Source organism: Spermophilus citellus, assembly GCF_964194105.1.
Source record: "Spermophilus citellus genome assembly, chromosome: 5".
Lineage (NCBI taxonomy): Eukaryota > Metazoa > Chordata > Mammalia > Rodentia > Sciuridae > Spermophilus > Spermophilus citellus.
Genome location: NC_138186.1, coordinates 98,849,867 through 98,875,453, shown reverse-complemented (window position 1 = coordinate 98,875,453; position 25,587 = coordinate 98,849,867). Strand labels below are relative to the sequence as shown.

The 25,587-nt window shown below is 39.4% G+C and overlaps 2 protein-coding genes across 12 annotated transcripts in view; one reads left to right on the top strand and one right to left on the bottom strand.

Moving 5' to 3' along the window:
* Positions 1-6,444, top strand: part of BACH2 (BTB domain and CNC homolog 2) — a 361,249-nt gene extending 354,805 nt beyond the window's left edge. For all 11 annotated transcript variants that reach the window (XM_081296113.1, XM_081296108.1, XM_081296111.1 and 8 more), the window contains one exon: positions 933-6,444. In XM_081296113.1, the coding sequence (XP_081152239.1) occupies positions 933-1,415 (483 nt within the window). In that variant the 3' untranslated portion in view covers positions 1,416-6,444. The remainder of the gene's footprint in view (positions 1-932) is intronic.
* Positions 6,445-12,120: 5,676 nt separating this feature from the next.
* On the bottom strand, positions 12,121-24,335 carry GJA10 (gap junction protein alpha 10; the record flags this gene model as incomplete). The annotated part of the gene is made up of 2 exons (XM_081296201.1): positions 12,121-12,159; positions 22,896-24,335. The coding sequence occupies 2 exons, from the start codon at positions 24,333-24,335 to the stop codon at positions 12,121-12,123; spliced, it is 1,479 nt and encodes a 492-aa protein (XP_081152327.1).
* Positions 24,336-25,587: the final 1,252 nt, after the last annotated feature.

Below are 25,587 nucleotides of genomic sequence, written 5' to 3'. Positions count from 1 at the left end.
TTAGGTTGAACCACATGAAATTGCTGATGGTTGATTTTATTTGTTTGTAAGTAGACTTACTTCTTCAGGGTAGTTTTAATTTTACAAAAAAATAGAATGGAATATTCAGAGTTTCCAATTGCCCCCTGATCCTACACACTCACAGCCTCCCCACTGCCAACATGCCCTCCAGAGTGGCACATTTGCTATAATCTACATAGAACATCTTTGTCACCCGAAGTCCTTACTTTACACTAGTGTTCACACTTGGTCTGTACATTCTGTGGTGCATTTTGACAAATATATAAAAGACTATATATAGAAAGAAATATATAGATATGTATGTGTATATATATATGTATACACATACTATAGTATTCACCCCTATAGTATCATACAGATTAGATTCATTGACCTAAAATCGTCTCTGCTCCACTTATTCATTTATTCCTTACTCTGGTAACCGCTGATAAGCTTTTAACTATCTTCATAGCTTTGCCATTTTCAGAATGTCAGATAGCTAGAATTGGTCAGCTTTTGCCTCTTAAAATGGCATCCCAATACAGTAGAGGGAGATTTTTAACTATAAGGTTTGGGACTAAGAGTTTTCCAGTTGATATTCTACAAACCTCAAATTCCAGGAAACTGGGGCATTGGCTTCCTGCTGTTTTCCGGTTGGTGGTGATTTTGCTGGTCCTTGCCTGGGTCTCAGAGAGAAGGCATGAAGAGACACCACAGGGAACGTATCCATGGCAGCAGACATGGCCAAGCTGTGTGTCCAGGCTCCCTGGACATGTGTAATTTTTAAGTGTCTGACCCTGACCTCATTGTTCATGAGATGTGTTATGATGTATGGTATATAAAAATAAATGTTGGAAAACCTGCTGAAATGAGGTCTTGTGCCCTCAGTTTCAGGATTGATCAAGCCTTCTCTTTTTTCCTCTATTGTCCAGGTATGTGAGAAAGAAAAACTGTTGTCGGAGAGGAATCAACTGAAAGCATGCATGGGGGAACTGTTAGACAACTTCTCCTGCCTCTCCCAGGAAGTCTGCCGAGACATCCAGAGTCCCGAGCAGATCCAGGCCCTGCACCGGTATTGCCCTGTCCTCATCCCCATGGATCTCCCTGGAGCCTCCAGTATTAACCCCACTCCCTTGGGTGTTGAGCAGAACCTTGCAGCCTCCCAGTGTGCGGTGGGGGAAAGTGTGCCCTGCTGCTTGGAGCCAGGTGCGGCTCCCCCCGGACCCCCTTGGGTCCCCAGCAACGCCTCTGAGAATTGTACCTCTGGGAGGAGGTTGGAAGGTACTGACCCAGGAACCTTCTCTGAGAGAGGACCTCCTCTTGAACCCAGGAGCCAGTCAGTGACCGTGGACTTCTGCCAGGAAATGACTGACAAGTGTACGACTGATGAACAGCCCAGGAAAGATTACACCTAGTGACTTGGATCTGCCTCCCAGTCCTCACACCTCTCCCATCCAGGTGTTCTTCAGTCAGCCTATGGCACTGTTCATCTGTTGTCTTGAAGAACCAAGAATGAATTTGGTGCACACTACAGTGGTCTTAGCAGCAATACTGTTCTGAAGTATTCCCTCCTCTCTTCAAGCAGGAGCGACAGAGTTACCTTCACAATGGTGCTACCCCTTGCTCAGGCAAGGAAAGACAACAGTGCGACACTGTCTGTCTGTGGGTTAATTTCAGTCTTCACAGGGATAGACTACAACACCTCGAGGACCCAACCACGGATTTTTTTTCTCAGTGGCCCATGTCACAAACCCTATCTCAGGAATTTCTTCTGAATGTTCAATTTTTTTCATTGAAGACAGCTTCTATACACATCAAAATTTTATAGCTAGACTGTACATATTATATATAATATATATAAAGTATATATATATATATATATATATATCCATATGCAAAAGTCCTGCATGCCTCAATTTTCTCAAAACTGGAAACTTCATTTCTCATTTATAAACAGGTTCCAACATTCCTCTTCTTTTGTCTCTGATGCTTAAAACCAGTTTGGTAACTGTTAACATTTTTCTTGCTTCACAGTTCAATTTCAATTTGTGCTTATTTATGGATAAAATTCAATGTTGGAAGCTTTTCAAGGTTTTATTTTAGACCCTTATTTTGTTTGTTTAGTTTGGTTTGGGCACCGCCAGGTGGTGTCGTGTGAGCATCATGGGTTTGTTCTCTGTTTTTGTTTTGTTTTGTTTTGTTTTTCCTTGCAGATACTGTACAGTAATGGTCAACTTTGCCACTTGCACTGAGTCTTGGGTCAAACCTATTTTCTTAAATGAAGTTGTAACTTCAGTATAACTCAAGTATACTGTATATTCTTTGCTTTTAGTTTAAAAAGTAAAACATTTTAGCTAATTTAAAAAAGCACTCAGGTGATAATTATGTAGGAAAAACAATCTTGCCAAATAATGAATTCATCCTAGGATGTTTAGACAATAATCTGCTTGAATATTTTTATATTTCACCTCATCCCCACCTTTCCCTAAGTAAAGTTTAACTGCAGATAAAAGAGTTCAGAGTTGATGCTGGATGTTCAGATTCCTGGGTGGGGAGAGAGTTTGGACATCTCACTCAAAATTGCATCAAAGTAGCAGGAATCTATGATTTCACACCAGAACTCAGCAGGCAAAGGCTCCTAGAAATCAAGCTAGAACTGTTTTCTTTCCCAGGGAGTAGGCTCATCCATTTCAGCACTTCATTACCTTGCTCTTGGAAGTGTTATGCAGTAGGACCTTCTCCTTTGAAGGACCAACCATCGGCTTTCCTGCCTGGGATTGGTCTCCCAGGACATCTCCCCTGAGGGAATTTGAGTCGCAGCCTGAGGGTCCTGTTTAAGAGGCAGCTCCCTGAAAGTAGGAGAGAGCATGGCAGACTCAAGCCTGAGATCCATCCCTGACGCGGACTAACACATTTCTTCTCCTTTCCTTCTCCTAATGCTAAGTTGTATTCTGAGGCTTTTTGCCAGTCTCCTGTCTGAAGGCAGCTTCATTCAGAGGCTTTGGAGGAGACATCACCAGGAGTCCTCCCTGCCCCTCTTCCCAAACACACACACACACATACACCCTACCCTCACCTGATGATCATTTTCTTCTCTTGCTGCAAAACTGGTTGGCTTGCAACCCAGAGAGAGCAGCTTCCCTTGGCTCTGGGGGCATCCTGGCCCCTGGCCATGTTTACAGGAAGGTGTGCCCCAAGGAAGAGGAATCAGCTCCCTCCTTCCAGTGGTCCCATCTCCTCTCACTAAGCAGCCTGAAGGTCACTTCAGCCTGGCTGTAAAAGAGAGTCCAGAACAGTTTGATGTGGGAATGGGGTGGTGGGCAGTGGGAATAGATGGTTGACTTTGTTTCTTTTTTGTGCCATTGTTTGGACAATATTAAAGCTGCATGTAAAAGGAGAAATTAGTATATGATTAGTAGGCGAAAAGTGAAATCATAGTAACATATGTTTTAGTATTAACTTTTTTCTGTACAAATATTAGCACTAAATGTTTAAATATGTATGAATGCCAGAAATTTGTTGGTTCATGCAGTAGGATTTAAAAAAAAAAAAAAGGCTTTTCTTTTAAAATAGTTCCACTTTTGAAACCTGCCTCTGGATTTTCGTTTCTCCGTGTGTGTGTGTGTGTGTGTGTGTGTGTGTGTGTGTGTGTGTGTACGCACACACGAACTTGTCAAAGACAGATTTTAATAGAGCTCTGTGTTGGAGCTACTGTCTTTTGTAACAGTTGTTGGAATTTCTCAGCCTCGTAGAACCGCTCTGTGCTTCACCGGGAGGTTTGCCTTTGTGGAAAACTGGTGACAGCTAGAATTTTAACTCAATGTGAATCATGTGACACTTCACAGGTGTGTGTTATGGTGCAAGAGTCAGCAGGCAGTATTTTTTTTAACTCTCCCATTGCCTTTTTAAGTGACCTCTCCTCTTCTTTTAAAAAAGGAATGTCTTCTGCTCATAACTAACCAGGTGCAGACCAGCTTCTTTGCTTGATTTACCCTGGTAACAACTCATGTGCAACTGGTAGTCTTGACCACATTCCATCTGTTTCCCCAGGTTTCTGTTGTTCAGTAGCCCAGACCTGAGTGGCAGCCATTTCCGGGAGGGGAGGGGTCTCTTTTTCTCTTCACCCTAACTCAACCTTCATTTCCCTCCCATCAGCCTCGGCCTCACATTTCTTCCTCTTCCCCTGCCCAACCTCTGCCATGGGAACTGGCTTTAAAAAAAAATGTTAAAAAAAAACAGTCATTCTACTTCTTAAGTATTTTTAGCAAGTTATTTCATTCATTAGCCACAACAAACAGTGACTGATTTTATGTAATTGTTCATGTGATAGTCTGTGTCTTTTGCTATTCTGAATCATTGTTTGTCAGAAATATTTCTGTCTCAATTCAAAGGGAGGTCTTTCTGGGGACCAGAATCCAAATTGCCTCAAAGTGGAATTGAAAAACCCAGTCTGTCTTCTTTATCTAGGATCCCTTAGTCAACCTCATGCCTTTTATAAAAAGGAAAAGCAAGTGAACAGCAAAGAATAAATGTTTGCACAACAAGGTAACATTCAGTTGTATTTTTTAAGAGTTCTTCCTTACAAAAATAAAGAACACTCCAATAGTGGGCTCTTTGGGAGGATCTCTGTGACAGCCTGGTTGCATTTCCAGATGGTCAGGATAGGAATGGATTGTGGTGGTAGGGCCAGTGCAGGTGACCCCAAGACTAATTAACATCCCACCTAAATATAGTCCTCTCTGGGGATCCATCTTTGTCCTATTTGTGTCTCCAGACCACCTCCCTTCATTCAGGTTGGTCAGGCTTTGGGCAGGTGAGTGCTTTGCTATATGTCTTTGTTTTTCTGCGTTATCTGGGGGTGCCTTGAATAAAATCAAACTTCATTACATACTGATTCTGGAACAAAAATGGTTTTTAAAACTTTTTAAAAGAAAAGAAAAAGCTGGCAAAGTTACTAGGCCATCCTGCTACTTCTCTTCCGAGTTCCCATAACGATGACTCAGGCGTCAGAGGTGATGCTGCAGTAGAAAATGTTATTTTGTATGTTGTACAAAGTAATTTATTGACTGTCTTTCTAAAAGTATGCTGCTTTTTAAGATGCACTATAATTTTGGATTTAATTCTTGTATAGCTTTTCCAAGGAAGTAAAAAAAAAAAAAAAAGGCTAGTGACTAGTATGCCAACTGCCACTTCTCCTTAAAAAGGAGCTCGGGGACCAAGCTACAGGACTTTCATGAGAGGACTGGCTAAAACCTACATATTCTCTTTTAATGTTTATGATTGCCATTAAAGAAGAGAGAAGAAGGAGAAGCAGCAACAACAAACATGGATTTGAAAATCGTAAGCCTTTAAGAAACCTCAAAGTCCTGCCCCAGGAAGCTGCTCTGCATCCAATGTAGTAGTATTTTCCTCTCAAAATGAGTCAAAGCCTGCAAAGCTTTCTATAGAACATAGCAAACTGCTTCTATACACCATGCCCCATTTAAACTAGGAGCTGTTTTATAAGTGACTTCAAACTGCTCCGCTATTGCTTACAGTTCAGGAGGACTCTTCAGATCTGGAAAGATCTGGGTAAAAATTAAGTTTTGTCCTCGAATCATGGGAAAACAGACTAGAGATCAAGATTTTCTTTAAAGAAGAAAGCTATTCACTGTATCATGAGTTAGTGTTTCTTCCCAAATTCGGGATCTTCTTGTTGGTCCAATTTTTGGCAAGTCAGTTGAGATGCCCTGTGTCAAGTTGGTATTCATAAAGGAAATCTGTGTGCATGGAGGCATTTTGTGTCCAAAGTGTATGTTTTAATACTGCCCGAGCCATCTAATGACCCAAGCATCCAAGACTGATGCTGTAGAATAGAATATATTTGTACACAAATAGCGTGTGCAAATAGTATTTGTATATAGAAAAGTCTTCTTGTGGCAGATTGAGGATAAATTATTCAACCGATGGTGCAAAAACATTACTTGCAAAGAGAAGTAAGTATATAGTATTTTCCTACACTCCACTCTGGGTCATAATTATTTATATCAAATGAATATCAGTACATTTTAATCATAGTATGAAAATGATGCTGCCATTTTGTGAAGAATACCCACTTGGTTGCAAAGGCCAACTTTTGTAGCTTTGATTTAATGTTGTGACATGGTGTATGCATTTCACTATTAAGCAATGAACAAACAACTCTGACTTTCATTTTCATTCCAGTTTATTGACCTCAGATAAAACAGTGGCCCTTGGTAGAAGCAGAAGTGCACCAAGACCATTCATTTCAGGTAGACTCACATTCAGTGCCAAATGCTCCCATGGGGATAATCGGACATGGATATCAGGAAAGAGTGAAGGAACTTGGACAAAGAGAGCTTTTTCCTATGTTTGATGCTAAGTCTTCTACCAAAACATGTCTGGAGGCAGAACAGTGCATTTTGTGTGTGCAAATGCTAGAATGTCCATTCATACTCTGACAAAAGAACATGGCACTTCTAGTGAGTTATCAGGAAGATGGCAAATGCATTTGGGAGCTTCGGGTGCTTGTTAGACACAGTGAGCCAATCAAGGCAAGAGGGCCTGTGAGAATTTGTTCCAGAACCAGTCTGATGCAAGTGCACCTCTAATATATGCCTTACAAACTCCAGAGGCCATATTCAAAACAGGGTCTTCTCAGCGTATGCAAGGGGCTGCAGCCCCTCTTCCCTTCCCCGCAGGTCGAACAATACGGACAGTTTTCACACATATCTACCTGTATAACCCTCTGTACCTCTCATAACTGGTCAACGACTGTAACAGGTTACATCAGGTGTTTTTCTACATACTTTTTACACAGATTCTATGCGATTAATGTAACTTAATTCAGTGCATCATTTTATTGTACTAGTTCTTAGGCTTGTCCTTATTTTTGTTTTCTAAGTGATTGTGGTTTTTCTTGTGGTTTTTATTGTAAAGATGAAATGGCGGTTGATGCTTATTATCTGTAACTAAGAATTTTTACCTTTTTGGGGAAAACATTGTTATGAACTAATGAATTGAAACTTCATTTACTCATTGTAAATACACTATTGTGCAAAAAAAAATTCACTCAGTTGAATTGCTAGTGTTAACTGAATTTTGTCTAGACACCATTTCTGTTGATGAAATAAAGACATATCATTATGCATTGTAAACTGCTTTTTTTTTTGCCTCTGATTCCATGTTTTATAGATTACAGAGTGGGAAGCCTCTAGAAATATTTTCTTTTTAAAAGGACATTTTTCTTCTTCTAGTTTGGACCTTTCCCTACTACCTGATTAATCTGATTAGAAATCTTAAAAATTTTATAATGCTAATGTAATTCTTAAACTCTGAATTTTAAAAATCCTTAGTGCTTATTAGAGTAGATAAAAAGCATTAAACCCAATTTCCTGGTTTTGATATTGTACTGTAGTTATGCAAAATCTTACTATTGGGAAAACTACATGAAGGGTATTATTTCCTTCAGATATATGTGAGTCTAAAATTATATCAAAATAAAATATTTGCTTTATAGAACAAACAAAAAATAAAACTAAGCTGAGCATGGTAGCACACACCTGTAGTCCCAGGTACTTGGGAGGCTATTGTGGGAGCATCACTTGAGTCCACAAATTCAAGAGCAAACTGGGCAAGAAAATGAGACCCTATCTCAAAAAACTTTTAAAAATAACAATAATAAACATAAAAAAACCTAAAAATAAATGAAAGTGAATGGGAGAGGGCATTAAACCAACATAACGATTCAATAAGTCTCAAGGACAGAAGTTTAGAATTACAGGGAGTAAATATAGTTAAACAAGAAATGTGTATAGCTTGTGTCTTGGACTTTTATGTAAAGGGAAAACAAGATACTGCATTGTAGACATGCCAGATGTCCATGAGTAACACAGGACTCACACTTCAAGGTAAGAGAGAAGCCACTAGAAGAGAGGAGTAGCAATGTGGCTGGGCTGACAGCGAGGCTGTGAATAATGAATACACACAAGGTCCATCCAACTCAGTGCACGGAATCCAGGCCATATCTCATCTGCCAGATGGGAAAACTGAAATTGAAAGCTGCTGTACTCCACTCCTCTCCTTCAGTGATTACCCCAAGTACTTGGGAAGTTAATGCAAGAGCATCACTTGAGTCCACAAATTCAAGACCAACCTGAGCAAGAAAATGGGACCCTATCTCAAAAAATAAAAACCCTAAAACTAAATGAAAGTGAATGGGGGTGGGCATTAAACCAACATAACAATGCAATGAGTCTCAAGGACAGAAGTTTAAAATTACAGCTTCAGGCACCTACTGAGTCATGGAAGGCTTCCAGAGAACACTAGATTGTTTTGTTGTGAAAACATCAATGTCATACAAGAGTAGATCATTTTTGCCTGAAGCCATTAAGTTATTTAATCCAATCTTGGAAAATCAGGAGGGTTACAATAGCAAATTTTTCTGTAGACAAACCTGGTAATTTAGAACTGTGATCATTTGCAACTTCAACCTTAACATTTGCTTCTGTAGCAGGAGTGATAGTTGTTGTGTAAAAAGGAATAAACCTCACCAGCTTTTCTATTCTGGAGAAAGGAAGCATGTGAAGACTTTCCAGCCCCAGATGGGTAGCAATCATTTTCTTCCCTACTATGAATAAGGGAAGAAAATGCCTTCCCTGTAAGTCATTTATATCCACTCTGGCCATAGTAAGGACTGGCTCCCTCCTCATCAGGACAGTTGCTTTATTGTATGTATTTGGAAATAACTTGAGTTGTTCTTTGAAATTGCTTTGGAATTTTTTACTCTTCTTTAACCCACTCACAAGCCTTCAGCTGAGACACATTAACAAGTTTATATATGACGTATATTTAACACCATCTGGTGATGGTGTCCTGAACAGGGGGAATGGGTTCCTAGTTCTCCCCATTGAGCACCTTTGCCTTCCTAATACAAATTAATATGGTACTTTCTGGTGTCAAATAATGAAGGCCCAGAGAGCTGAAGAAAAGCACACAACTCATTATGCAAGTGCTTTCTTTTCATTTCATTCAAGAACATGACACCTCCTGTCCATACACACACCTGGGACTCCTGCAGATCCTGACACACGCCTCCACTGGCTTTCCTGGTCAACCAGAAAGAGACACTGTTGGTTCTCCATGGCTAGTTTTTACACCTACCTCTTGAAGACAAGTACACTCTTGAGGCAGCCACCCTCACTCTAAATCAATGGATGAAAACCTTCAGAGACACTGATGCTAGCAATCACTGGAAGCATTACATTTTACACTGAGTTCTTCAAACTATTTTTAACTTCTATTTATTTGTTTGGTATGGTTGACAACCCTGTAAAGACTTTTCAGGGTAAAGGATATTTAAATTACAAAAAAAAAGGGGGGGAAATGCTGCCAGACAGATGGTTTTGGGCATCTATACATACATATATTTCATTCAACCAACACTGCAAAATGCTGAATATCCAATATCAAAAATGTACAGGCCTTCTTCTTAAGAGTTTGCATAAACTAGTTGGGCAGAGAGATGTAGAAATAAATCATTTCCCAGGGGCAGGAGACTTAGGGACAGGAGAGCAGCTTATGGAGAACAGTAGGCACAGGAGCAAGTAGGCCTAGGTTTGGTCTCCAGCAGGCCCTTCAATAGGGTGACCTTTATCTATGCGGAAAGTACCTCATCTTTTTGAACTTTGTTTGGTCTAAAAATGGGGATGAGCAGTAAGAATTTTACACAGCTATGCAGGTTTAGATAATGTGCCATGAGTACCTGAAATACAATATGTACCTTAAAAGGCACATTTTTAAATTTGGTCCCACTGTCATTTCATCTGCCTGGTCTTCACTAGCTTGTCTACAAAGTCAGTGTCTGTAGAAGACTCTCTTTTCATAGCTCTACAAAACATAGAACAGAGAAGACCTAGGAGATATTTGAGCCAAAAGCAGGAAACAACCTAGACAATATTAAGCTGCCTCTGTAACATCCCAGCAGCTGCCCAGCCTCTGTCTGAATACCCCCTATAGTGAAGAGCCTATTTCTGATGGCTAGAAATTGCTTCTTGAAAATAAGATACACCTACTATACTTCCCTTTTGCAAAAAAATAAAAATAAATAAAAATTATCATATACCAATAAATAACCATCAACCAAAAATGAATAGCACCTATTATTATAATTACAAGGCTGATATAAAGAAAGGCATCATGAGTGAAGGGTTGTCTAGAATGAGGGTTGGAACTGCCAGTATAAGAATGAATGAGTCCCAGGCCAGGTGTGGTGATGTGTAACTGTAGGCCAGATGCTTGGGAGTCTAAGATGGGACAATCACTTGAGTCCTAAGTTCAAGACAAGCCAAACTCAGTCCTCAAAAGGCTGTCCAGAAGTCCACTGCTATATAGGTAACAACAGGGAGGAGCAGGAGCACTATCAGCAGTCATATTAGGCAGAGTATGTGATGTAGGAATGAGGTCAGAGGCAGAAGCCAGCACATGAATTTCCTCTGGATTTTATCTCACAGGATGTAGATGATGCAGAGCCCTGTGACTTTGAACCAAACTGATTCTTCTTATAATTTGAAGTCTTTATTACAAGGTATGTGGCCAGAGTTTGGGAAAGTCTAGCCATGGGATGGAAGATGACGAGTTAAGTAATTCCCATGGGAACTAAGCCCACCTTAGCCTCAGAACTCAGACAAGTAACAAGTAACCAGCCAAGCAGCCTCATAGACCAGCTAGTTAGTGCACATCACATGGCCAACTGTGTCTGTCTACACTGTAAGTGCTAAGTGCTTTGGGAGATAGTTTGGCTGGATGGCTCAGGACCACTGGCAGGGTAAAGAAGAGGTGCTGGGGCTGGGGATGTGGCTCAAGCGGTGGCGCGCTCGCCTGGCATGCGTGCGGCCCGGGTTCGATCTTCAGCACCACATACCAACAAGGATGTTGTGTCCGCCGAAAACTAAAAAATAAATATTAAAAAAAAAAATTCTCTCTCTCTCTCTCCTCTCTCACTCTCTCTTTAAAAAAAGAAAAAAGAAGAAGAGGTGCTGGCTTCTTCTACTAATCCTCAGGAAACCCATTTTGTGTGGACCACAGTCATGGCAGCACCACTGATGATGCATGGTCCCAGTGGAAAGATAGAATCAAATCATGCAATGTGAGTATTCGCCAGTGTTTAAATCAATATTTTATTTTCATAGCATTTATGAACTAAAAATTCAGCTCGTTTGTCCCAAGAAATGTACTGACAAGAGAAAGAGGATAAAAATTCGTCATCTACCTTCCTTTGCAGACAGGAAGCATATTTGAGCCCAGGCTGAACACAGAGCTCCAGGCTTGCTCTGGACCCATGTTCAAGGGACCAACTGCTGCTGCTGCAGAGCTAGATGCTCTCTCTGGTGTCCCACCAGACTGCTGGGGCTAGGAAAGAGAAACATATCCCAGTTCTCCTCCTTAGGGCAACAGCAGCTCTTGCCCCTAGATTTTCCCTCATGGTGCACAATTCCTCTCTGCCTGGGCTTAGACCTGCCTCATACAGCATGCCCAGACAGAGGGATGAGAAGCTAGCTTCAGTCCCCACTGAGAAAGAGATCCTGGGGAGGTGAGTCCAGGTTTGGAGCACCCCGTTCACAGCCTGTCACCTACCAGGAGTCTCCGTGTGTGGGGGTGAGCTTTCTGTCCCTATATCAAATACTCATGGTAATCAACCTAGAAAGAGAAAAGGGTTATGTTGGCTCACAGCCCTCTAGAAGTTTCAGCCTATGATTGGTTAGCCCCATTCTTTTTGGGCCTGGACAAGGTAGCATATCATGGTGGGAGTGTATCATGAAGCAAATTGTTCTCCTCATGTCCATATACAAAAGAAAAAGGAAGAGGCTGGGGCCCCACAATTCCCTTCAAGGGCACATCCTCAGTGATCTAAGACTTCCCACTAGTCCCACCTCTTAAAGGTCCCACCATCTCCCATTAGCACCAAGCTGGGGACCAAGCCTTAAACACATGGGTCTTTGAGAGGCATTTAAGATCCAGACTGTAACAGTACTGTGAGGAGGTGAATCCCAAAGTTTTTCCATAGTCTTGAGTTGACAAAGATGCAGCTTTATTCCACAGATACCAGCTGCTCTTGGTGCATTATTTTTTCATAATAGATGAAAGTTCTAGAAGCATATTCTGAAAGAGATAAGAAACCAAAAACAAATAAAATATATCCAAAAGGCTTGTAAAAATCTTCCCTGCCCACCCACCTGGACCTCTATGTCATAAATGCCAGGGACCCAAACAAAACATATTGCAGAAGATAACTCCCAGATGCTTGGGAGTCTAAGATGGGATAATCAGTTGAGCCCTAAGTTCAAGACAAGCCAAACTCAGTCCTCAAAAGTCAGGCAGAGGGTGGTTAAAAAAAAATCAAGCTTGAAGCTGAACACAGTGGTGCATGCCTGTAGTCCCAGCAGTTCAGGAGGCTGAGGCAGGAGGATCATGAGTTCAAAGCCAGCCTCAGCAAAAGTGAGGTGCTAAGCTTGTCTCTAAATAAAATACAAAATAGTGATGGGGATGGGGCTCAATGGTCAAGTGCCTCTGAGTTCGATCCCTGATAACCCCCCCAACCCCAATTCAAGCCTGGCCCCAGCCCACTCTCTGGCTTTCTGTCTCAGCATGTAATCTCTTGCTCCCTCACATGCTTCCACCATTCTGGTGCCATCTGCTATGAGATCTTCACCAAAGCCAGTCTGATACTGGTGCCATATCCTTGAACATCCAAAACTGTGAGCTTAAAAACCTTTTTATAAAAGGTCTAGCCTCAGGTATCTCATTATAGTAACAGTAAATTGACAAATACAATGGTATTAGGCAGAAGGGAGAAGTGTTATTGTTTTTCCAGGAACAATTCTTCTCAGTGCACTCATCTCCTTAATGTCCCAAAAGAATGGAAGAGTTCACAGGGCAACTTCTTCATGCCAAAATCTCCTTCTCCTTAAAGTCATGGCTCTGAATTCCTGCAAAATGGAGTCACCTGGGTGCTTTACAAAATACTGGTGGCCCAGCAGTGGGAATATTCAGTGATAGAGTATGTGCTTAGCATGTTCAAGGCCTGGGTTGGATTCCCAGTCAGGAAGGAAAGAAGGAAGGAAGGAAGGAAGGAAGGAAGGAAGGGAGGGAGGGAGGGAGGGAGGGAGGAAGGAAGGAAGGAAGGAAGGAAGGAAGGAAGGAAGGAAGGAAGGAAGGAGGTAGTACTGGTGCCCAGTTCCCATCTCCAGAGATTCTTACTGAGGGGCATCTTTCAAAGACCCTGTAGTGGTGGGAATTACTTCTCCCACAGTATGCCTCACAGGTGAAGACACCAAGTAATGGGGGAAATCAGTCCAGAGAGCAGCATGAGTTCCTAAAACCCAATCAGACTTCTTCCCCATGTTCATTCAGCCAGACTGAAAGGCTGCTCTCTATGCTTAATTAAGTCCATCCTCAAAGAGTCGACTCTGATAGAAAATTGTTCAGCAGCCAAAGGGTCTGAATTTTAGGATTTTGTTGATTGCAAGGTAAATGTCTGCAAATAGGAAATAATAGCTCTATCAGATAGCTTTTCTGACTTTATAAAACATGATGAATTTCTTTGATAGTACAATTCCCGGTAACTGGAAGGGGATATGTCAAAAGTGACAGAGCAACTTTGGTCCTACTAGGAATCATTCTTTCTGAAAAGTTAATTGCTACAATCAGAATGCATCTGATTGATTCCTAGAAATTATGCCATCTGGGATCTAATATACACAGCAGAAAAAGCAGTTTAGCCAGGTACAGTGGTGCACACCTGTAATCCCAGTGATTCAGGAGGCTGAGACAGGAAGATTTCAAGTTCAAGGTCAGCCTTGGCAAGTTAGCAAGACCCTGTACTAACATTTTCAAAAATTAAAAGGGCTAAATATGTAGCTCAGTGGTAGAGCACCCCTGGATTTAATCCCCCAATACCACACACACATACAAAAAGTTTAAGTCCCATATATTAAAAGTGAATGATCATAATTCTCTATATGCTATACGAGGTTAGTTTTCTTTTGTTTTTGGAGTACTGGAGCTTGAACCCAGGGCCTCACATATACTAGGCAAGGGCTCTACTACTGAACCACATTCCAGCCCTGCTACACTAATTTCTAATGAAAGATCCTTCTGTCTGCAGAAAATATCATATGGCAGCCACAGCTCTCTGAAGTTGATATCCATGGCTTCAAGGCCTAACTCTTCCTACCATTTTTTGATTGATATAGCTTGTCAACACTGTAAGAGGTTTGGGAAAAGGAGACTTATTATTAGGAAAGCTCTATGTTCAAAGGCATTACTTACAATTCCTAGAAATATAAAAAGCAGAGAAGAAAGAGGAAATAAATGAAATAAGAAAGAGGGTTCTGTTCTGGCATGTAAGAAGCTTAGAAATAACCACTTTGTCTAAATTATAAGTAAAAAGCTAATAAACTTGAAAAATCCAAAATCCCTTTTATGAGTGAGAGAAGAGAGGTCACAAGGAAAACCGCAGCTCCCGTAATTAGAGAGACAGACAGGCAATTCAGAAAAATCGCAACTTCCCAAAGCATAAATCCATGATCATCCCTTGCAGGAACCAGAGCCAGGGTAGAGAAACCTAAACTGTACCTGACAAATTCCTAGAACCTGAGCATGGACAGATCTGAGAATTAAAAGCTTCAGGGAAACTCAGTCATGTGGGGACTCCCACGCTGTTATGAGTTTTATCTCCTGAAGCTCTCAACAGATCCTCAAAGTGACTACCAGAGAAAAATCCCTTCCCACTTCTTGCAGAGGAAAAGGAAAAGTAATCCTTTTTGTAGTACTGGAGTGCTTTACCACTGAGCCACATCCACAGCACTGTCCCCCCTTTTCACTTTGAGACAGGAGCCCACTAAGTTACTTGCTAAATTGCTGAGCCTGACCAGGATCTTGCAATTCTCTTGCCTCAGCCTCCTGAGATGCTGGGATTACAGGTGTCTTCCACCATACCCAGCAAAAGCAGCTGTTTAAGGAACTTTGTTCTTATTAACAAGGCCTGCCATCAGGAGTTAAGACTCAGAGTCTTAACTTCCCAGGGCTTTCTCAGAGCCTAATCTACCTAGGGGAAAGGAAATACCCAATTCCTGCTCCTTCTAGCCATCCTATCACACTCAAGGGCAGGAAAAATTAATACCAAAAAAACACTGGTGAAGTTCACCATCCAGTGGCACAAGCTCACCAAAAGACTAAGGCCTCATCATGGAATTACAGAATGTTTTCCCTGCCCCACATCTTACATCACACCACTAAACATCTGATACTAGCTTCCTGTCACCCATACATAATGTCTAGATTTTAAACAAAAATAAAAAATTACAAGACATACTAAAAGACAAAAAAACATAGTTTGAAGAGACTAAACAAGTGTTAGAACAATTGTTAGATTTGGCAGGAATGTTGAAATTCTCAAATCAGAATTTTAAAATAAGTATAACTAACATGCTAAAGGCTCTAGTGGAAAAAGTAGATAGCATGCAGGAACAGACAGGTAATGTAAACAGGGAAATGGAAATTCTAAGAATCAAAAAGAAATGCTAGAGATCTAAAACACTGTAACAGAAATAAAGGATGGCTTATTAGTAGAATGGACATGGTTGAGGAAAAAATCTCTGAGCTTGAGGATGTGAAAATAGAAACTTCCAAAACTAATACACAAAAAAGAGGAGAAAAAAGGAACAAAGTATTCAGGCACTGTGGGATAAATACAAGGGACATAAGGCAATCATAAGCCAGAACAAGAAGAAGGAAATTTAAGAAAGAGAAGCCATATTAGAAGCAATAATGACTGATAATTTCTTCATTTTAATATTAGACACTAAACCACATATCAGTAAACTCAGAAAACACTCAACAAGATAAATGCCAAAAATTTATACCCACACATATTATATCCAAACTTCAGAAAATTGAAGATAAAGAAAAAATCTTGTAAGAAGCCAGACTGAAAAAAAAAAACAACTCTCCATAGAAGAGCAAAGATAAGAATTATATCTTACTACTTATCAGAAACCAGGCATGTAAGAATAGAGTGAAACATTTAAGACATTAAGCGGAAAATACCACCAAGCTAGAATTTCTTATCCTTTGAAACTACAAAAATGAAGAAGAAATACTTTCTCAGACAAACAAAAGTTGATGAAATTTCTTGTTAATAGACTAACCTTGGGCTGGGGATGTGACTCAAGCGGTAGAGCGCTCGCCTGGCATGCGCGGGGCGCTGGGTTCGATCCTCAGCACCACATAAAAATAAAATAAAGATGTTATGTGCACCGAAAACTAAAAAATAAATATTAAAAAAATAGACTAACTTTGCAAGAAATGTTAAAACAGATTCTCACAATGGCCTTGGTGACACACACCTATAGTTCCAGCTACTCAAGATAATGAAGTGGGAGGATCACTCAAGCCCATGAGTTTGAGACCAGCTTGTGCAAAATAGCAAGACCCCCTTCTCAATAATACAAATGAGGGTTGGGGTTGTGGCTCAGTGGTAGAGCACTTGCCTAGCAGTTGTGAGGCACTGGGTTCAATCCTCAGAACCATATAAAAATAAACAAATAAATAAAGGTATTATTGTGTCCATCTACAACTAAAAATATTTTTTAAAATACAAAAGAAAGTTATTCAGTGAGAAGGAAAATGATATAGGTCCAAAATCCAGATCTATGTAAAAAGAAAGCACTGAATAAGGAATAATTGAAGGTAAAATGAAAATATTTTTTAGTTTTTTCAGTTCTGGGTATTGGACCCAGGACCTTGTGCATATTAGACAAGCACTTTACCACTAAACCACATCCCAATTCAGTCTTTCTTATTCTTAATTTATGTAAACAGATAACAATTTGTTCAGAATAATAATAGCAACATATTCAATTATTTGTACTGATGTGTGTGTGCTCCTATATGTATGAAATGAATGACAACAATGATCCAAGGGAGTGGAAGGATGCATTAAGAAAATGTTATTATTAAAAGTTACTTGCATTACAATGAAGTGGCATAGTGTTATCTGAAAGCAAAAATTTTAAACTGTAAATATATATTGCAAACTCTAGGACAATCATTTTTAAAAGTTTTTTTTAGAAAGTATAATAGAGCCAGGTGTTGTGTGCATGCCTGTAATCCCAACAGCTCAGGAGGCTGAGGCAGGAGGATTGCAAGTTCAAAGCCAGTCTCAGCAACTGCAAGACACTAAGCAACCCAGTGAGAGCCTGTCTCTAAATAAAAACACAATATAGGGCTGGGATGTGACTCAGTGGTCAAGTGCCCCTGATTTCAATCCCTGGTACCCCCCCAAAAAAAGTACAATTGATATGCAAAGAAAGTAGAACCATAAAAAGCAAAAAAAAAGTGTGGAAGACAAAAATAAAAATAAAGAACAAGGGCAGTAAATAGAAAACCAACAGAAATTTGGTTGATATTAATGCAACTATATCAACCATCACTTTAAATATCAATGTCTAACTATTACACGAATGAAAACACAAAGATTTTCAGAGTGAATCACAAAACAAGATCCAAAAAAAAAAAAATAAGTTGGCAACAAGAAACTCACTTTAAGTATAAATATAGGTATGAACCAAACACAAAGGGATGGAGAAGATATACCATCTAACACTAATCAAAAGAAATCAGGAGTAGGTCTAAATACTTCAGAGCAACCAGAGTTATCAGAGATGAATAGAGGCACAACATATTAATAATGGTGCCAACTCCAAGAAGATACAATTCTTAATGTGTATGTTCCTAACAACAGAGCATCATAATAAATGAGGCAGACTGTGGATGTAACTCAGTAGTAGAGCACTTGCCTAACATGTTCAAGTCCCAGGTTCAATTCCCAAACCCCACCAAACGCCAAAAGAGCCAAACACTGCTAGAACTGCAAGAACAAATAGATGAATCCATGGTGACAGTTGGAGATATTAACATTGCTGTGTCAGAAATGGACACATACAGCAAGCAGAGAAGCAGAAAGGATATAGCTGAACTCAACAGCACCATCAATCAACTAGACATAATTGGTATCTAAAGGCTATTTCATCCAACAATAACAAAATACATATTCTTCTCAAGTTTACATGAAACACTTATCAAGACAGACTACATTCTAGGAATTAAACACACACCTTAACATATTAAAAAAAATAAAAATAATACAGTGACTAGTCTCAGACCACAACAGAATTAAACTATAAATCAATAAAGGAAACATCAGTACATGTCCTATCGACATTAAAAAGATTATAATGGAATATTATTAATAACTCTATGCCCACAAATTTGATAACCTTGAAGAAATGGACCAATTCTTTAAAAGACACAATCTGCCAAAACTCATACAAGAAGAAACAGGAAATGTGAGTATGCCTGAATCTATTTTGAAAATTGAATCAAGCCAGGTGGAGTGGATCACACCTCTAATCCCAGTGGCTCAGGAGGCTGAGGCAGAAGGATCGTGAGTTCAAAGCCAGCCTTAGCAACAGCAAGGTGCTAAGCAATTCAGTGAAGGCCTGTCTCTAAATAAAATACAAAAAAATGGCTGGGGATGTGGCTTAGTGGTTGAGTGCCCCAGTACCCGCCAAAATTGAATCAATAATAATCTTTCAAAACAGAAGATACCAGGATCAGATGGATTCATTGGTGAATTCTACCAAAGTCTTTAATTCTACCAAACTTTTAATAATTTAAAGAAGAAATTTTATCAATTCTCTACAATATCTATCTCATTATACAAGGTCTGCATTACCCTAATACCAAACAAAAACATATGAGAAAACCACAGACCCCAATATATCTTATGAACACAGAAGCAAAAATCCTCAGTATGGCTGGGACATAGCTCAGTGGTAGAGCATATGTTTGCATGCATGAAGCTCTGGGTTCAATCTCTAGCACCAAAAAACAAACAAAATAAAAAAATATTCAACAAAATATTAGCAAATCAAATCTAAGAATGTGTGAAAAATATATACACCATGATAAAGTGTGCTTATATTCCAGGTGTGCGAGGCTGGTTCAACATCCCAAAATTAATGTAATCCATCACATCAATAGTCTATAAAAGAAAAATTACATGGTCATATCTGTAGCTACAGAAAAAATATTTGACAAAATCAAACTACTGTTACTTATTTTTAAAACAATTAAAAAACTAGAAATAGAGGTAAAATTCAATTTGATAAAGAACATCTTGAATACAGCTAGTAGCATATCTAGTGGTGAGAAACTTGAAGTTTTCTCACTAAGATCAGGAGCATTGATATTTATTGATCTTACTTGAAGTCCTAGAAGATGCAATAATACAAAAAAAGGATTAAAAGGCATATAGGTTGGAAAGGAAGAAATAAAGCTATTTTTATATGGAGACAATATAGTCATTCATTTAGAAAATACAAAATAACGGACTAAAGTACTCTTGGAGTGGTCATTGCAAAGAAATCAAAGTAGTGTGGTACAAGTGAACAAACAGACAAATATATTTATGGAACAGAATAGAAAGCTCAGAAACAAACCTATGTAAATACAGCCAACTGATCTTTAGTGAAGGAGCAAAGATAATACAAAGAGGAAGTATTTTCAACAATGATACTGAAATAGCTGGACATCCAAATGAATCTAGATAAATACCTTACACCCTTCACAAATTGTCATATAATGAGAAATACAAATTTTTTAAACTATGAGAAAATAACAGAAAAAAACCTAGATTGCCTTAGGTTTAATGACTTTGTAGATATACCACTGGAAGTAAGATCCACAAAAGAAATCATTGATAAGCTGAACTTCATTAAAATTAAAGATTCTGCTGTGCAAGAGAGAATGAGACGACAAGTCACAGCCTGGTGGGAATGCTTGCAAAACTCTCATCTATGGGGGTAGGAAAGATGGTAGATGAGATAAACATCATTACTCTAGGTACATGCATGACTGTACATGTTGTATGACTCTACATTAAGTACAACCAGAGAAATGAAAAGTTGTTCCATTTGTGTACAATGAATGGAAATGCATTCCGCTGTCATGTATAACTAATTTGAACAAATATTTTTTTAAAAACTCACATCTGATAACAAAGAACTATTTTTCCAAAATATACAAAGAACTATTAAAATTCAACAATAAGAAAACAAACAATTCAATCAAAACCTGGACAAATGGGCTGGGGATGTGGCTCAAGCGGTAGCGCGCTTGCCTGGCATGCGTGCGGCCCGGGTTCGATTCTCCAGCACCACATACAAACAAAGATGTTGTGTCCGCCAATAACTAATAAATAAATAAATATTTTTAAAAAAAACCTGGACAAATGACCTAGACAGATGCCTCACTGAAGAAGATATATAGATGATAAGTAATCATATGAGAAGATGTTCAACATCATATGGTATTAGGGAATTTGAAATTAAAAAAACATAGAGATACCATTACCCAATGGCCAGAACTCAAAACACTGACAACACCAAATGCAGACAAAGATGGGGAACAATGGGAGCTCTCATTCATGTGTTGTAGGAATGAAAAATGATATCTACTTTGGAAGACAGTTTGACAGGTTTTTTATTATTTTTATTGATTTTTTTAAATAAATGACAGCGGAATGCATTACAATTCATATTACACATATACAGCACAATTTTTCATACCTCTGGTTGTATATAAAGTATGTTCACACCAATTCGTGTCTTCATATGTGTACTTTGGATAATGATGAGTTTGACAGTTTAATACAGAACTAAACATTCTCTTACCATATGATTCAGCAATCATGTTCCTCGATAGTTAACCAAATGAACTGAAAATTATAGTCATACAAAAAGCTAGACATGGATGTTCATGGCCACTTTATTCAAAATTGCCAAAACTTGAAAGCTACCAAGATGTACTTCAGTAGGTGAATGGATAAACTATATCACATCCAGAAAATAAAATATTATTCAATGATCAAAATAAGTGAGTTATCAAACCATTAAAGGGCATGGAAAATTAAATGTATAATACTAAGTGGAGAAAATCAATCTGAAAAGACTATATATATACACTGTATGGTTGCAACTATTTGACATTCTGGAAAAGTTAAGACTATGGTAATACATCTGTAGTTTCCAGAGGTTACAGGAAAGGAAGAAATGAATAAATGGAGCATGGGGAATTTTTAAGGCAGTGAAATTATTCTGTATAATATTATAATGGCAGGTACTTGCCATTATACATTTGTCAAAATATAAAGAATGTACAATACCAAGAGTGAACCCAAATGTAAAATATGAACATTGAGTGCTAATCATGTCAATGTAGGTCCATCAATTGTAACAATTGTACCACTCTGGTGCAGGATGTCAATAGCAGAGGAGAGTTGGGGGCTGGGTATATGGGAACTCTCTGAATTTTTTATTTAATTTTTCTGTGAGCCTAAAACTGCTCTAAAAAAAATAAAGCAGAGTATTTAAAACAAAAAACACTGCAATATTCAGAGTCAAACATGCCTGCTATGTTTGGATGTTGTTTTTCCTCCCAAAGGTTCATATGTTGGAAGTTTAATCCCCAGAGTGGCAGTGGTGGGAGGTAGTGTGGAACCTTATGAAATGAGGCCTAGTGGGAGGTACTTAGGTCAATTGGAGGGGTGCCCTTAGAAGATCATTGGATCCCATCTCCGCCACCCATGGCTTCCTGTTGCAAGCTGTGAACCTTCCTTACACATGTACCTCCATTGTGATGTGATGCAGCCAGGAGAGCCCCCATCAGAATCAAGCTGATGCCAGTGCCCTACCCTTGAATCTCCAGAGTCATAAGCTAAATACATGTCTTAATAAAGTTATCCAGCCCCAGATATTTCATTCTAGTAATTCAATCTGACTAATACAATGTCTGATTAGACATTTATGTCCTTTGGTGGGAATTGTGGTGCTGGCGAACAAACTCAGGGCCTATTGTGACAGCAAGTACTTTCTAAACTGCAAACCTGATTCAGTCCTTCCTCTGCTTCACATTCCATATTGATTCTACATTGCCAACCTATGAGACCTCCATGTTCATTCTCCAAACTTCCCTCTCTCCACAGCCCTCTTACCACCCCCTGATCCAGCCTCCCACAGACCCCAGACAGCTCTGTGTCATGCAGCCTTTGAACTGCCTTTTCTACCAGGATAGCCCTCTTCCAGTCCTCCAGTTCTGTAGAAACTCACTACATCATTCAAAATCCAGTTTAAAGTAATTTCAATTGTAGAAGCTTTCCCTGACCCATCCATACAGAATTGATCACTCCCCCACCAACCCACTTATTCCCACTAACATTGTATGGCACCTTACACTTGATTATGCTAACATGTTAATCTGTCTAACTTTCCCAACTATGCTCTAAGCACTGTCCCCCAGATTTTTGTACTGAGGACTAAATCCAGAGGCACTTTGCCACTAAGTTACACTCCCAGCCATTTATATTTTGTATTTTGAGACAGAATCTTGCTAAGGTGCTTAGACTGCCCCAATTTACAATCTTCCTCACTTATCCTCTCTAGTTATTGGGATTGCAAGTGTGTGCCACTATTCCCAGCTATACTCTGAGCCTGAGCCCTTTGTTGGAAAGAAATGGTATTTTGTTCATTTATAGAACAGTATTTACAAGAGTGATTAGTACAAAGTATGTTTTCTAAACTTTTATTTTATTAATTTAATGAATTGAATTAAATTGAAGGTATTGAATGGATTTACTTTTTCATGAATTAATCTCCCTCCATACACCTCTCTCTTAACACATATATACATACACACCAGGAAAGAGGAAAAGGAAAGAGGTAGTCAAAGTGGACCAGCTCTTGTTCCGTGATCAATATGGCTGTCTGTCTACTTACCATTGATGGTCTGTGGCCAGTAGCTGAGGGCAGAGGTGAGGGGCTGTTTTCCCGGTGTGAAAAATTCAAGCAGGTGCTATTCAGAGAACTGGAGCTTCCTGAGTCACTGCACAGCTGTCCTTTTTCAGACAGCAATCTGGACAGAAAGCTAATCTTGCGATTGCCTGAGCAAGATCTGTCTATCCAGACACCACTCTCTCTCACACTGCCATCACTCCCTTTGAAGTGACTGCGTATATCTGTGAGAGGTTCACCTGAGGATTCCAGGTCCTGGGATTGCTCCCATGTTCGTAATGCATAGGATGGACAGTGTTGAGAGGCCACCGTTGCACCTAGCCAGGATTGGGACACTGTATTCCTTAAGCCAAAGGAGGAATGGCATGGTTGCTGTCCTGGGTGCTGAATTCTGGCTTTGCCATCCTGAGGACATGGGCTATGGATATGGAGCTGTCCGTTGTGCTGATCTTTCTCAGTGCAGTCTCTTTTGCTACAGGAAGAATCTACATCAAGTTGTGGGGGCTGTGGGATTTGCCAGATGGATTTAGACTTTGGAACATTGACTTGGATGACTTTCTGTTGATTATTGGTTTGAAGTGGAGAGATTCTTTCATGTAAGGAGGAGCAAATTGTACATGGTTGGATCCCTGAATATTTCTTCAAATGGAATGGAGGGCCTCTCTCATTCTCAATGCTCCCACTGCTGGATTTCTCATAAAGTGCCCTCATGATTTTCCTGATGCCCAGATGAAATATTTCCAGGACATTGAGTAATAAGGAGATGGCTGCAATGCTGTGCATAAAGAGCATGAAAATGGTCTTTTCTGTGGGCCTGGATACAAAGCAATCCACTGCATTGGGGCAAGGAGGTTTAGTACATTTGTATAGGGGGCGCATTTGAAACCCATAAAGAATATATTGGCCTATCATGAACCCTACTTCCAGTACAGATCTGGTCAAAATATGTAAGACATATGTACGAAGCAGACATCCTTTCAGAGGGACTTTATAGATCCTCTTTTGCTCCTCTAACCTCTTCAGTTCTCTGTCTATCCTTTGTTGCTCCTCCAAGTCAAGCTCTGGATTCTCCATTTGGACTCTAAGGTGTGACTTTCTCCTATGTCTCTCTTTCTCAAAGTCCCTGAGCCTATAAAGTGCATGGCCCATATACACCAGAGAAGGAGATGAAACAAAGATGATCTGTAAAACCCAGAATCTGATCAAAGAGATAGGGAAAGCATCATCATAACAGATATTGTTGCAACCTGGCTGCTGGGTATTGCAGGCAAATGCTGACTGTTCGTCATCCCAGACATCCTCAGCAGCCACACCAAGTACCAGCATTCGGAAAATGAAGAGAATGGTCAGCCAGATTTTCCCCACTATTGTTGAGTGGGAGTGAACTTCCTCTAAGATGCCACCCAATAAGTTCCAGTCCCCCATGGCTAGAGACTAATGTCTGAAATATACAGAAAACACTGAGGTTAATAGCACCCACAGATGTAATCTATAAAGGCATATGATTATAAATACAGCAGCTTCCTTTTCATGTCAGCAACACTGCAAATGATTTTCCAGGTCCATGCTTGATGAAACAGAATTTTTCCAAGGAATATTGTTTTTTTGGAAAAAAATTTTTAAAGACTCTCCACAATCTAACTCAATTTAGCTCCCATCCTCTTCTACTCTCCCACACAGCATGCCTGCCATTCCACTATACTCTCTATTCTCCATATTTGCACAATGCATTCCCATTCCATAATTTTTTCATTTTTCTATTCCTCTGAAATGCCCCATTTATTATACATCTGATATGATCTTAAATAAGCCTCAACTCCTCAAGAATTTTCCCAAGTTGGAGTTATTTTTCCCTTTCATAAGTTTCTACAATCTCCCATATGGCATTGTACTTAGAAGAGTTTTGCAATGTTTGTGTCTTATGTCTCCCTTCCCAAAAAGGTACCTCCCTTGCAGATAGCAACTCCTTTCTGTAGCATTATAGACTTCGCACACATACACACATAAAAAAATCAATATATAATAGTGGGTTGAATAGTCTTTTATTTTAAATTTTTGTTCCTTTACTCTATCAATAAAATAATTGCCAAAAGGAAAAGAAAAGTAGATCCTTGTTATATATTATTTGTGTTTTTCATGGTAGGATAAATTATAAATAATGAAAATAGAAATCAACCAAATAAGTCCTCAAAACTGGCTCAGATCAGGGTAGCAGTAAGGATTAGGTAGACAGAAACAGTATGAGCAATAACGTATAATTGCATCCACTAAGGTATATCTGGATCATCATGTCTTCATGGAAAAGTTTGCTAACTTAGAGGAAAAGTGAAAACAAACTGCTTCTCTAGCCAGCTTGGGACATAGGAAAAAAACCAAGGCATAGCTGACATGAACAGGTTACTTTATTTAGCCTGAAAAAATATAATATCTTTCAAATTTCAACATGGTTAAAATGCTTGGTAAGTAAAAGGTTTCTAAGATATAGCTGGATGCAGTGACACACACCTGTAACTCCAGCTATTTGGAAGGCTGAGACAGAAGGACTGAAAGTTCAAGGCCAGGCTGGGCAACTTAGTGAGACCTTGCCTCAAAATAAATTAAAAAGGGCTGGGGATATAGCTCAATGGTAGAGCACTTACCTAGCATGCATGAGGCCCTGAATTCAATCCCTAATATC